General features: G+C 39.6%; 1 protein-coding gene across 1 annotated transcript in view; it reads right to left on the bottom strand.

The window, feature by feature from the left end:
* LOC126278967 (insulin-degrading enzyme) overlaps positions 1-12,701 on the bottom strand; it is a 164,673-nt gene that overhangs the window by 18,352 nt on the left and 133,620 nt on the right. The window contains 4 exon segments of the mRNA XM_049979260.1: positions 3,126-3,260; positions 3,353-3,510; positions 4,665-4,776; positions 12,071-12,162. Of these exon segments, the coding sequence (XP_049835217.1) occupies positions 3,126-3,260; positions 3,353-3,510; positions 4,665-4,776; positions 12,071-12,162 (497 nt within the window).

The following is a 12,701-nucleotide window of genomic DNA, read 5'->3' as shown; positions in this document are numbered from 1 at the left end:
AACCTCCTTACATAACTCTCTGTGTAAATAAAGGTCTTGGTATCAGTGGGCAATTCTGCCTCGTAAAAGTGTATTACATGTACTTTGCAAGTGATGATCTGGAAGCCATCAGTGAATTCTCAAGGTTCAGTTTTCTTTATGGCCCCATAGTTGGTGCTCTGCACTACACATATTTTTTAAGAACTGTGATAGATGCAGAAGCCTACATATAGTGTATGGCTCACAGCTTCTGTAAGTCTATTAATTGTCATGAGAGAAAGAGCTCTATTGCCTTGTGGGATTGTGGTTTCCTCTTTTTTTTTTTTTTTTTTGTATATAAGGCTGTGTTTCCTTGAATGCACAAGGGCCAAAAAGACAGAGAATTGTGGATAAAAGCAGGTGGGCAGCTCTATGGTACCACACATGTAGAGTAGTGAGAATATGATGCTGCCACTCAGGCATGGGCTTTTCACAGGTCATAAAAAAAAGGAACCAAGATGAAGGCCATTCTGGCAGCGAATGATAAATTAATTAGGTGGTCCTCAGTAAACCAGCCCTCCCCAAATCCACTCTGAACCTTTTAGAGAATTCCCTTAGTCTCAAGAGCAGAAATAAATTCTGTTCACCATTCATTTGAACTGCTTGCATAACATTGTAAGATGAATAGGGTGATAACTGTCCAACTTGTGAGGCTTCTTTACCAATTTCAAAACTGAGATAACTATACTTTTAGTCCACTAGGAAAAGGAGCAGGGTGGGAGTGGGGCGCCCACCCTTGTACCACATGGTCCTGTGTGTGATCTGGGCCTGTAGCTGTTTTATGACGCGGCACCGGTATCAACACACTGAGGAGTTCCCATTCATTGTTACAGATCATTCGATGCTTCTCAGGATCTAGACTCAAAAAATAGGTAAATGTTCTCCACACATCTTTCATGGAAGTGGAAGGTGGGAGAGTAACGTTCAGGTGCTGAAGCTTGGGGCAAAGTGCACTCCTAGTTGTTCAGGATTGATTTAGATGTCAACTGAATGTCAACATCCTGGTTGATGCTACAGATATTAGAAGATAACTGGTACCCATAAATGCAGTGTGGTTTGCCCCTTCCTTGAGAGGGACGAGTATAGGTCCCAATAGTCATTACAAATATTTTCCAACACAACTTCTTGTGTTTTTTAATTAACAGGATAAGGCACAGAGCCTTTTGAAGATCATAAATGTATCCATTGATAGACACTGTTTATGTTGCTGGAGTGCCTTTCTGCAATTTTTGGTGGCTGAAGTTATTTGATGATTCCAATAGCGTATAGGTTTTCAGCAGTGGTATGCTGAGGAAAGAAATATCGCTGCTTCTAGCACCTGTAATTTAGCAACTGTGGTATACTGTAGGATAATTCACTTTCTCCTTGGCATACTTTAAGTTCAAATATGAAGGGTGTTTTGATGAGTATCAGAGTGCTAAAGAAAGAACAATCAGAAAATAGACGCTGTCCCACCATGTGCCTTCTAGTAAATGAACAGCTGAAACCTGGGCTACAGACTGATAGATCAGCAGCTGAGAATGCATCATACACTGGGAGATCTGGATCTTGAAACACAAAAATTAAAACTGTGCAATACCCTGCTAAGGGAATTTGGAGTAGCCCCATGAAGGATTGTGAGCATTAAAATCCCCTACTACAATGAGTAGAGGAGGAGGTAGTTGCTAGATCAAATCAGTGGTCAGCTGAAGGTAGATAAATGTTACAGAATGTGAGATCAATATGTGTTCACAGGTACAGATTACAGCGAAGTATTGGTCTCATGGAGCAATGTCGAATCATATCCAATACCCTCCCAGGGTCAGCTTGATTTTTTGTAATATGCTTTGTAATGTTTGAGAATAAGTGAGTAGTTTTGGGAATCAGGTATCCTATAGAAATATACTAATCGCTGGGTGGAGCGGTAGTAGGTGTTTTAAGTTCAGCAGGGTGGTAAAAGTTGCTATTACAGTTACATTGAATAATCGTTCATTTTTTAGGGGTAGTGGAAGTGGTAAAAATATATGTTGCAATTCAATGTGAGCTGGTAACACCTATTGTGGGGGATTGTTGTCAATATGCATGTTTTCCGTAGGTGGCATTAGGGGACCCGAGCTGTTGGGGTTACCAGGCCCGTGTTTCCCTTCAGTTTCTTCCTCTCTCTTCTTGTCCTTTTGGAGCTGTAGTTCAAGGTCAGGACACATCTGGGCATATTTCTGGAACTGAAGATGAACAGCTCATTCTACAGCCCATTTCCCGCACCTCATTTGACCACTGGCTGTTTTTGGGATGGGGGACAGTGGTGGTCTGTGGGGTGTGTCTGGATATAGGATGCAGTCTTCCTACAGGACGCATCCGTCAAGGAGGACACTACTCTGCTCAAGGTCCTTAAAGTAGATGTAGAAGGGACAATAGAGGAAAAGACCATCTTTTCCCTGGTGGTGTGTGCTTGGTAGGCTATTTGGGTCTAGAGTTGAAGAGGGAGAGTGAACACACTTTGTTTGCTGTGTATGGTGCCTGGTCGCAACTTACGTGAAATTTGTCATCACTTGTACAGGACATAAGCATTATGTTCTTGTATTTTGAACTCTTTTTTTAAAACATGGCAAGTAGGTATCCCTAAAATGATCTTCCCACCAGCTAAAGCAAATGGGTGAATTTCCACAGTTTATGATGATGATGATGATGATGAGTCAACAGTGTAGGAAAAGCCAGATTGCTACTTATCGCACAGAAGACACATTAAATTGCAGACAGGCACAATTAAAAGACACTTACATAAAGCTTTCGGCCTTAGCCTTCATCAGCAAAAGAGAAGGCAGAAGAAGTTAGGCTGTAGTTCTCCATGTAATTATTGTGTAAGTTTATGGTGATAAGTTGTCCCATGCATTATGCTGAGGCACTTACGAGATGTAAGCAACTTGGGATAAGAAGTGCCAAATTTGCTCCCAACTTCTGCTCATTAAGAGTTGTGAGCCCCTCCGGGGGGAACACATCAGATGAAGAAAAGGAAGTGGCATTAACAATTCACAAAGATTGTGGAAAGACCACAGTTGCACGGAAGATAAAAGCTCCTGTTACTGTAAATTCTCTAAATCTATGTAAATAGCTTCTCATCACCGACATACCTCCATAGATGTTATGAATGTTTCCACTCTTTGATCCACATACTCTGGATGTCTGTCAGACTGTACTATCACTCGAAGACCTTGAACTCCATTAGATCTTCGAATGCCACTAGATACAATGTATCCTAACTGCTCCTAAAGGAAATAATAATTTTGCATGTGATTCTATGATTAACTTAACATAGTTTGTAAAAAAATTACAATTAAGGAAGAAAAAACAATATTACCTTTGTCCTTAAAATATTGAAACAGGGTTCATTAATAATTTTGACTAATAGCTCCAGTAACATATTTGTTTCTGTTGACTGAAGATTACACTGATAATAAACTTCAATGCAGGAGCTACGATGCAGGGCATTGTTTACTTCGAAAACAAAATTACAACCTAGAACGCAAATAAAAATGAACATAAGAAGAAAAAGTGACACACTTAATTTTAACTTGTAAAAGTAACTTTAAGGATGACTTACAAATTCTCTGTTCTTGTGACCTATATCTGAGGCAGTCAAACTCCACTGTGTAATCATCAATGAGAAATGTGAGCATTAAGCTAAGAAATACCAAACTGAAGCAATTAACTGTCAAGGATTTCAGAGACTTCTTAAAAAGGAATTATACTACTGCTTGTAGAACAAGAAGCATGAAGAAAATGTATTTTACTGAACTAAATTAACACTGTACTAAAAGAGTTAAATTGCAGTAAAAAGAGCATTTTTTTTATTAAAGTGATGATTTTTATTGAATTTCTTAGTGGTAAAGTTACTTCAATCTGTCCCTTTTCAGAGAATTTAACTTTATTTTGAGAATGCTGTTTCCTTCCAAGCTAACTGATTTAGTGTGAATTACAATGGCGACTGTATTAAATGAAAATTCAATTGAGAAAACACAAATTATGATACACAATTGATAGTGAAAGATGAAATGTGTAGTACTGGCAATATGCTCATTTAAGTAAAAGTTACACATTACCAATCTCTTGGACTAAATAGTTCTTCCTTCATGGAAGAGTGAGATTGGTTCGGCATGGTTAAAAAAGACAGGTAGCTCACCCAAATCCCAGGATGAGTATGACCCACACGGAAGGAGGCCGAGGATACACATAGATGCAGATTGAAATAAATGGTTGTAGTTTCATCATAAGTTGCACTAAGAAGTATCTTTTTTTTATTTCTTGATGGTGACTAGTTTCAAACACCTGTGTCCATGTTCAAACCATCCACGTTTTAAGTGTGACAAAGGCAATAGCCCATGTACAGAAAATGCTCCTGCAGTAATCAAAGCAGTATACAGCCAACTTCACTGTTAAAAAAGTCAGCCATATACTGCTTTGATTATTAAGAACTATGATGAAAGTGGAAAAGACAAGAGGAAAAAAACAAAAGTTCTGGAAGCTAAGAGTTTTTTCTACTTTTATATGTGGCTGACTGCAGTTACTTATAAGGTTAGTACTGGCCAGGCAATCTGTCTCCCAGTAATGTTACAGTTTTCTCAAGTTAATTTTCATATCGACACTATGAAAAGTATGTGAAAGAGCAGTACCATCCACCAGCTGGAGTTCTCTGTGGCGCAGAAGCTGGCGGGGCAGTAATGGTCATAAGGACACCGACGACATCAGACGGTCCTCTACGAGGTGTACCAGCTCCAATGCCCTCTGTGTGCAACAAGAATCACAGTTATCTAGGATAAATCATATATATTACTTGCTAAGTATCTGACATTTCATTAAAGTAACTTCAGAAATTATAACTTAATAAACTACAATACTGCATTGTTACCAAGACAAAAGTGGAAGAGAATTGATTCTAAGCACAACATCCAGATTACTAATTTGTTGACTATATAACCAGCTACATGATTAAAATGCCATATGTAGCCAACATAACGTACATTTAATAGCTGCTACTAAATTTATGATGAAAAACAGTTAATTTTGCATATGCAACACAGCTTGAGAGCTTCAATTATTTATCTGACTACTGTTTGCATATCCCAAAAACACAGGGTATCTCCTGATTTTATAGATGACTTGCAAGGTGACAGTAAAATTATTACTCACAAAAAGTATCACCCGTTGTTGAATTTTTACTGAACTTTAATCTGGTACTACAGTTCCTTGTTTTGTGTTTGGTTTACTGGCGATCACACTTGTGGTTTTCTGTCTTAGTTCATATTTTAATAATATTCATCAGATTTAGAACAGCCACAGAAAATTTAAAATTGGCCTCATTGTTTGTGGTAGCACAAAGTATCTTTCAAATTAACCACACAGAAACAGCTTCAGAACTGCAAAATTCTGTCTCTGTCTGTCCAACACGTCAAATACATTGATGGAAAAGAAATCTCAACACTAAGAAAGAGCTGTGTGCCATAAACAAAAGTTGGTAGGCATGTTTTTACATCTGAAAGATGATGTCTACTGAAATTTCATGCCAGTCACATAAGAGTGGTGTTAATAGCACCACTAAGAAGAGGATGATGATGATTGATTTGTGGGGCACTTAACTGCGCAGTCATCGGTGCCTGTACAAAGTCCCAATTTTTACACAGTCCAATTTTGACACAATCCAATCTAGCCACTGTCATGAATAATGATGATGATGATGATTATGATGATTAGGACAACGCAAACACCCAGTCTCCCAGTAGGAAAAAATCCCCAACATGGCCGGGAATCGAACCCGGGACCCCGTGATCCAGAGGCAGCAACGCTAGCCAATAGATCATGAGCTGTGGGTGCCACTATGAGGATGGAAACCAGATTTGCTTTAAATGCAAACTGAAACAGTCACGAGCATTAGTTACCTTTGAGATTGGACGTGGTGAGTTGACATTAGTCAAGAATGCTTTTAAGGCAACAAAGATGCCATTATCACCACTTCACTGAGTTTGAATGAGGTCGTGTAATAAGGCTACGAGAAGCTGGATGTTCCTTCCATAATATTACAGAAAGACTTGGCAGGAATGTAGCCACTATACACAACTGCTGACAATGGTGTTCACGACAATGTACAGTCGCAAGAGGAGTGGATTCCAGTTGGCCACATGGCATTACTGAGAGATAAGAACCCCCCATGAACCATGGACCTTGCTGTTGGTGGGGAGGCTTGTGTGCCTCAGCGATACAGATGGCCGTACCGTAGGTGCAACCACAACGGAGGGGTATCTGTTGAGAGGCCAGACAAATATGTGGTTCCTGAAGAGGGGCTGCAGCCTTTTCAGTAGTTGCAGGGGCAACGGTCTGGATGATTGTCTGATCTGGCCTTGCAACATTAACCAAAACGGCCTTGCTGTGCTGGTACTGCGAACGGCTGAAAGCAAGGGGAAACTACGGCCATAATTTTTCCCGAGGACATGCAGCTTTACTGTATGATTAAATGATGATGGCGTCCTCTTGGGTAAAATATTCCGGAGGTAAAATAGTCCCCCATTTGGATCTCCGGGCGAGGACTACTCAGGGGGACGTCGTTATCAAGAGAAAGAAAACTGGCGTTCTACGGATCGGAGCGTAGAATGTCAGATCCCTTAATCGGGCAGGTAGGTTAGAAAATTTAAAAAGGGAAATGGATAGGTTAAAGTTAGATGTAGTGGGAATTAGTGAAGTTCGGTGGCAGGATGAACAAGACTTCTGGTCAGGTGAATACAGGGTTATAAATACAAAATCAAATAAGGGTAATGCAGGAGTAGGTTTAATAATGAATAATAAAATAGGAGTGCGGGTAAGCTACTACAAACAGCATAGTGAACCCATCATTGTGGCCAAGATAGACACGAAGCCCATGCCTACTACAGTAGTACAAGTTTATATGCCAACTAGCTCTGCAGATGACGAAGAAATTGAAGAAATGTATGATGAGATAAAAGAAATAATTCAGGTAGTGAAGGGAGACGAAAATTTAATAGTCATGGGTGACAGGAATTCGTCAGTAGGAAAAGGGAGAGAAGGAAACATAGTAGGTGATTATGGATTGGGGCTAAGAAATGAAAGAGGAAGCCATCTGGTAGAATTTTGCACAGAGCATAACTTAATCATAGCTAACACTTGGTTCAAGAATCATAAAAGAAGGTTGTATACATGGAAGAATCCTGGAGATACTAAAAGGTATCAAATAGATTATATAATGGTAAGGCAGAGATTTAGGAATCAGGTTTTAAATTGTAGGACATTTCCAGGGGCAGATGTGGACTCTGACCACAATCTATGGGTTATGACCTGTAGGTTAAAACTGAAGAAACCACAAAAACGTGGGAATTTAAGGACATGGGATCTAGATAAACTGAAAGAACCAGAGGTTGTACAGAGTTTCAGGGAGAGCATTAAGGAGCAATTGACAGGAGTGGGGGAAAGAAATACAGTAGAAGAAGAATGGGTAGCTTTGAGGGATGAAGTAGTGAAGGCAGCAGAGAATCAAGTAGGTAAAAAGACGAGGGCTAGTAGAAATCCTTGGGTAAGAGAAGAGATACTGAATTTAATTGATGAAAGAAGAAAATAAAAAATGCAGTAAATGAAGCAGGCAAAAAGGAATACAAACGTCTCAAAAATGAGATCGACAGGAAGTGCAAAATGGCTAAGCAGGAATGGCTAGAGGACAAATGTAAGGATGTAGAAGCTTATCTCACTAGGGGTAAGATAGATACTGCCTACAGGAAAATTAAAGAGACCTTTGGAGACAAGAGAACCACGTGTATGAATATCAAGAGTTCAGATGGCAACCCAGTTCTAAGCAAAGAAGGGAAGGCAGAAAGGTGGAAAGAGTATATAGAAGGTTTATACAAGGGCGATGTACTTGAGGACAATATTATGGAATTGGAAGAGGATGTAGATGAAGACGAAATGGGAGATAAGATACTGCGTGAAGAATTTGACAGAGCACTGAAAGACCTGAGTCGAAACAAGGCCCCCAGAGTAGACAACATTCCATTAGAACTACTGACGGCCTTGGGAGAGCCAGTCATGACAAAACTCTACCAGCTGGTGAGCAAGACGTATGAGACAGACAAAATACACTCACACTTCAAGAAGAATATAATAATTCCAATCCCAAAGAAAGCAGGTGTTGACAGATGTGAAAATTACCGAACTATCAGTTTAACTTGTCACAGCTGCAAAATACTAATGCGAATTCTTTACAGACGAATGGAAAAACTGGTAGATGCGGACCTCGGGGAGGATCAGTTTGGATTCCGTAGAAATGTTGGAACACGTGATGCAATACTGACCTTACGACTTATCTTAGAAGAAAGATTAAGAAAAGGCAAACCTACGTTTCTAGCATTTGTAGACTTAGAGAAAGCTTTCAAATTCTGAAGGTGGCAGGGGTAAAATACAGGGAGCGAAAGGCTATTTACAATTTGTACAGAAACCAGATGGCAGTCATAAGAGTCGAGGGGCATGAAAGGGAAGCAGTGGTTGGGAAAGGAGTGAGACAGGGTTGTAGCCTCTCCCCGATGTTATTCAATCTGTATATTGAGCAAGCAGTAAAGGAAACAAAAGAAAATTTTGGAGTAGGTATTAAAATTCATGGAGAAGAAGTAAAAACATTGAGGTTCGCCGATGACATTGTAATTCTGTCAGAGACGGCAAAGGTCTTGGAAGAGCAGTTGAACGGAATGGACAGTGCCTTGAAAGGAGGATATAAGATGAACATCAACAAAAGCAAAACGAGGATAATGGAATGCGGTCAAATTAAATCGGGTGATGCTGAGGGAATTAGATTAGGAAATGAGACACTTAAAGTAGTACAGGAGTTTTGCTATTTAGGAAGTAAAATAACTGATGATGGTCGAAGTAGAGAGGATATAAAATGTAGACTGGCAATAGCAAGGAAAGCGTTTCTGAAGAAGAGAAAGTTGTTAACATCGAATATAGATTTATGTATCAGGAAGTCGTTTCTGAAAGTATTTGTTTGGAGTGTAGGCATGTATGGAAGTGAAACATGGACGATAACTAGTTTGGACAAGAAGAGAATAGAAGCTTTCGAAATGTGGTGCTACAGAAGAATGCTGAAGATAAGGTGGATAGATCACGTAACTAATGAGGAGGTATTGAATAGGACTGGGGAGAAGAGAAGTTTGTGGCACAACTTGACTAGAAGAAGGGATCGGTTGGTAGGACATGTTTTGAGGCATCAAGAGATCACAAATTTAGCATTGGAGGGCAGCGTGGAGGGTAAAAATCGTAGAGGGAGACCAAGAGATGAATACACTTAGCAGATTCAGAAGGATGTAGGTTGCAGTAGGTACTGGGAGATCAAGAAGCTTGCACAGGATAGAGTAGCATGGAGAGCTGCATCAAACCAGTCTCAGGACTGAAGACAACGACAAGAACAACAACAAGACCATTCCGTTCAGCATGTGGCTCTGGCACTTCATACTGCATCTGCAGCAGCTGTCACCAGTGACACAACAAACTGTTACGTATCAGTTACTTCAAGGATAGCTCCGAAATAGCTGCGATGTCGAGTGAAAACTTACTAGAGGCCAGGGTGGAAGTATTTTTTTCTGATGAAAGCTCATTCTGCCTTGGTGCCAGCGTAGCTATGTGTTGTTTAGGAGGCGGCCCGCTGAGGGCCAGCGACCAATCTGTCTGCGTGCTAGGCACATTGGTCCTACACTTGGAGTTATGGTCTGCAGTGCGATTTCATATGACAGCAGGAGTACTCTTTCAGTTGTCCCACATACACTGACTGCAAATTTGTACGTTGATCTGGTGAAATGACCGGTTTTGTTGACATTCATGAACAACATTCCAGGGGGTATTTTCCTATAAGATAATGCTCGCTCACATACTGCTGTTGTAGTTCAATATGCTCTACAGAATGTTGACATGTTGTCTATGTCTGATGTCCAACAAGTGCAACAGGCATGGAACTCCAACGCACAAACTGACAGGCAGCACCTGTGCAGCACAATGCACACACGTTTGCATGCTTGCATTCAACGTTGTGGCGTTTACACTGGTTATTAATATACCAGCATTTCACATTTGTAACAGCTTATCTCGTGCCCGCATGTGTGATTTTGCAATGTTGATCACTTAAGTATGTTACTTACACAAATGTATACCCAAAATTTCATTACTCTCCATTATTTTTTGGTGTTTTCATTTTTTTCTGTCAGTGTATTTAATTTGTAACTAACAGCTAAAGGCATTTTCTTTGCTGCTTTTGTAAGGGTGCAACAAGTAGTAAACAGAACAAGCTACATTTTGCATGACTTGACGGATGGCACAAGAAAGAATTATTCCTTCACATAGTGCTACCACCAACAGATATGGGATACAGTTTTGAACTTCATATTGTGCACTTAGGGGGAAATGGTAGTCTAATGGAGAGAGCACTAGTCTCCTGTCCTGAATGTCTTGTTTTCAATCCCAGATAAAAATGGAGATTTTTGCTCATGCCGCTCCCCCCCCCCCCCCCCCCCCCCCCCCCTTGAGACAGCCTAGGTCCACTCAGTCTGTTATCAAACGAGTACTGGGTACCCTTCCCTGGGGTAAAAGGCAACCAGGGCAATGGGCCTGCCAGTCTCCCCCTCCTAGTGATGCAGTGAAGAAAGGCTGTACTTTGTCTACAGTCAAACAAATAGCCCAGTCACTGGCTTGCACCACAGTCTTTACTTTTATTGTGCATCTACTCTCATTCAAAAACAGTACAATTTTAAATGTTTCATGCAAATGAAGCTGATTCAATTCTTCAGATAAGCAATTGTGGATGGTGATGCCCTCTGCAAATCATCCCAAATTTCACACATAGTACTAACCACAACTCCTACAGTTACAATATTGTACGATTAAAAAAATTGCTTTAGTTGAATAATCACCTCATGAGAAAATATGTTCTTAGTCATTAATCCATTCCGGCAAGTCTTAACATGTGACACACTGTAGGGCATGCTCAAAAAGCGTAACAGTACTGCCAGCAATAGGCTTGTGGCACAAATTTGATGATAAAGTCCTATGAAGTATAGCAACATATGCAAAAGAACCTTGGAAAGTAAATGAAAGAATTAAGAGGAATTCATTGTCAATGGAGGTGGGGGTTTTCAAGGTGTTTCTGTAAGCTGACACTATAACATAAAATTAAAAATGAATACCTACATAAGAGAATACACTTGGGCACCAAAGCAGTGGATACAACTGAAGTAAAGCTAAACAGGCAGTGTGGGCACATATGCTGTGTAGTGAGAGCAGACGGCTTGGGATGGTGATGGAATCTATGCCACCTAATAGAAGAATAATGGGTTGCCTGAAAAGAACATAGAATGAGAGAGTCAAAAGAGCAACATCAGAGAGGAAATTGAAGCCAGAAGACTATCAAAATCCAAATACGGGTAACAACTATAATGTTGTATTAGATCGAAATAAAAAAAGTAAAAAAAAAAACTGAATATGTAATATATGTGTTTTAACAATCAAAATGTTAATGCTAACATCTGAATATGTGATTGTGAGAGGGCAAAAGAAAGAGAGAGAGAGAGAGAGATTTGAAGTTATATTTCAAAATATTTCCTCACAAGACTCGCATAACTGATGATGAATTGCTCAGATTCCTTGGAAGACATTCTTTCAGTTCTACAGAAATTTCACTTCACCCAACAAAACTGATTTTCTATTAGTAAACTCACATTTCAATTTTAAAATTGTTTCTCTTGTCTGTCTCCCATAAATGTATTATTTTTCTGTCATAGAAACTTCAAATCATGGCCTCTTATTTTCAGTTTGTTGCTTACAAGTGTTTCCTACACTAAGTCCAGAAAATTCTCAAACACGTGACATGTCTGCCCATTACTTAATTTATGGCACTGCAATCTAAAAGCAAAAATTGTCACATTTGCTGTATTCTTTTTATTTTGAGTGTTAAAGGCACATTTTCACATACAATTTAACTACATCTGTACAGAAGGCTATGTGTATACTCATATTTGGACAAAGGATGTTTTCATCATACCTGCCGATCAGCATTTCCATGTATTAGACATTCGATGTGCATCTTTGATAGTATTTGTGGAATAAATGCCTCGACATTCTTAAGAGTCAGTTCTGAAAAAACAAAAACAAAAACAAAAATATGTGACAGGAATTAAATACAAAAGAGTTACAAAAAGAAAATACACATTTTCGCAGAACAATGTAAAGATCACCTAAACACAAAACAAGGTTTGGGAAGGGGCACGCAGGATACGGGGCATGAGGTAGCTGCTTTTGTTTTTGATGATTTGGACAGCAATTATAGCTTCCTGCTCCCATATTTCCATAATTACAAGATGTGACACACAGTGCGGAAAAATCCTTTGTACCATCATTACTCAAAATGTGCTTTCCATTTTTAACTTTAGTATGATGGTCACTGTGGTAGAAATTATCTGTCAAGTTTTATCTGATACAGAAATCACTCACTCACTTAAGTTTAATCAGATTTTAGAGGATTAAGGTGTTGACGAAAATGACTTTGTAGAGTGTGTTGGAAGGTACATGTCTCATGGTAATGCTTGCCATTCTGTTACCACTCATGCAAAAGATTGGTTGGTTGGTTTGGGGGATTAAAGGGACCAGACTGCTATGGTCAACGGTCCCTTTTT

Source organism: Schistocerca gregaria, chromosome 6 (assembly GCF_023897955.1).
Source record: "Schistocerca gregaria isolate iqSchGreg1 chromosome 6, iqSchGreg1.2, whole genome shotgun sequence".
Taxonomy (NCBI): domain Eukaryota; kingdom Metazoa; phylum Arthropoda; class Insecta; order Orthoptera; family Acrididae; genus Schistocerca; species Schistocerca gregaria.
This window is presented reverse-complemented; position numbering and strand designations above follow the sequence as displayed.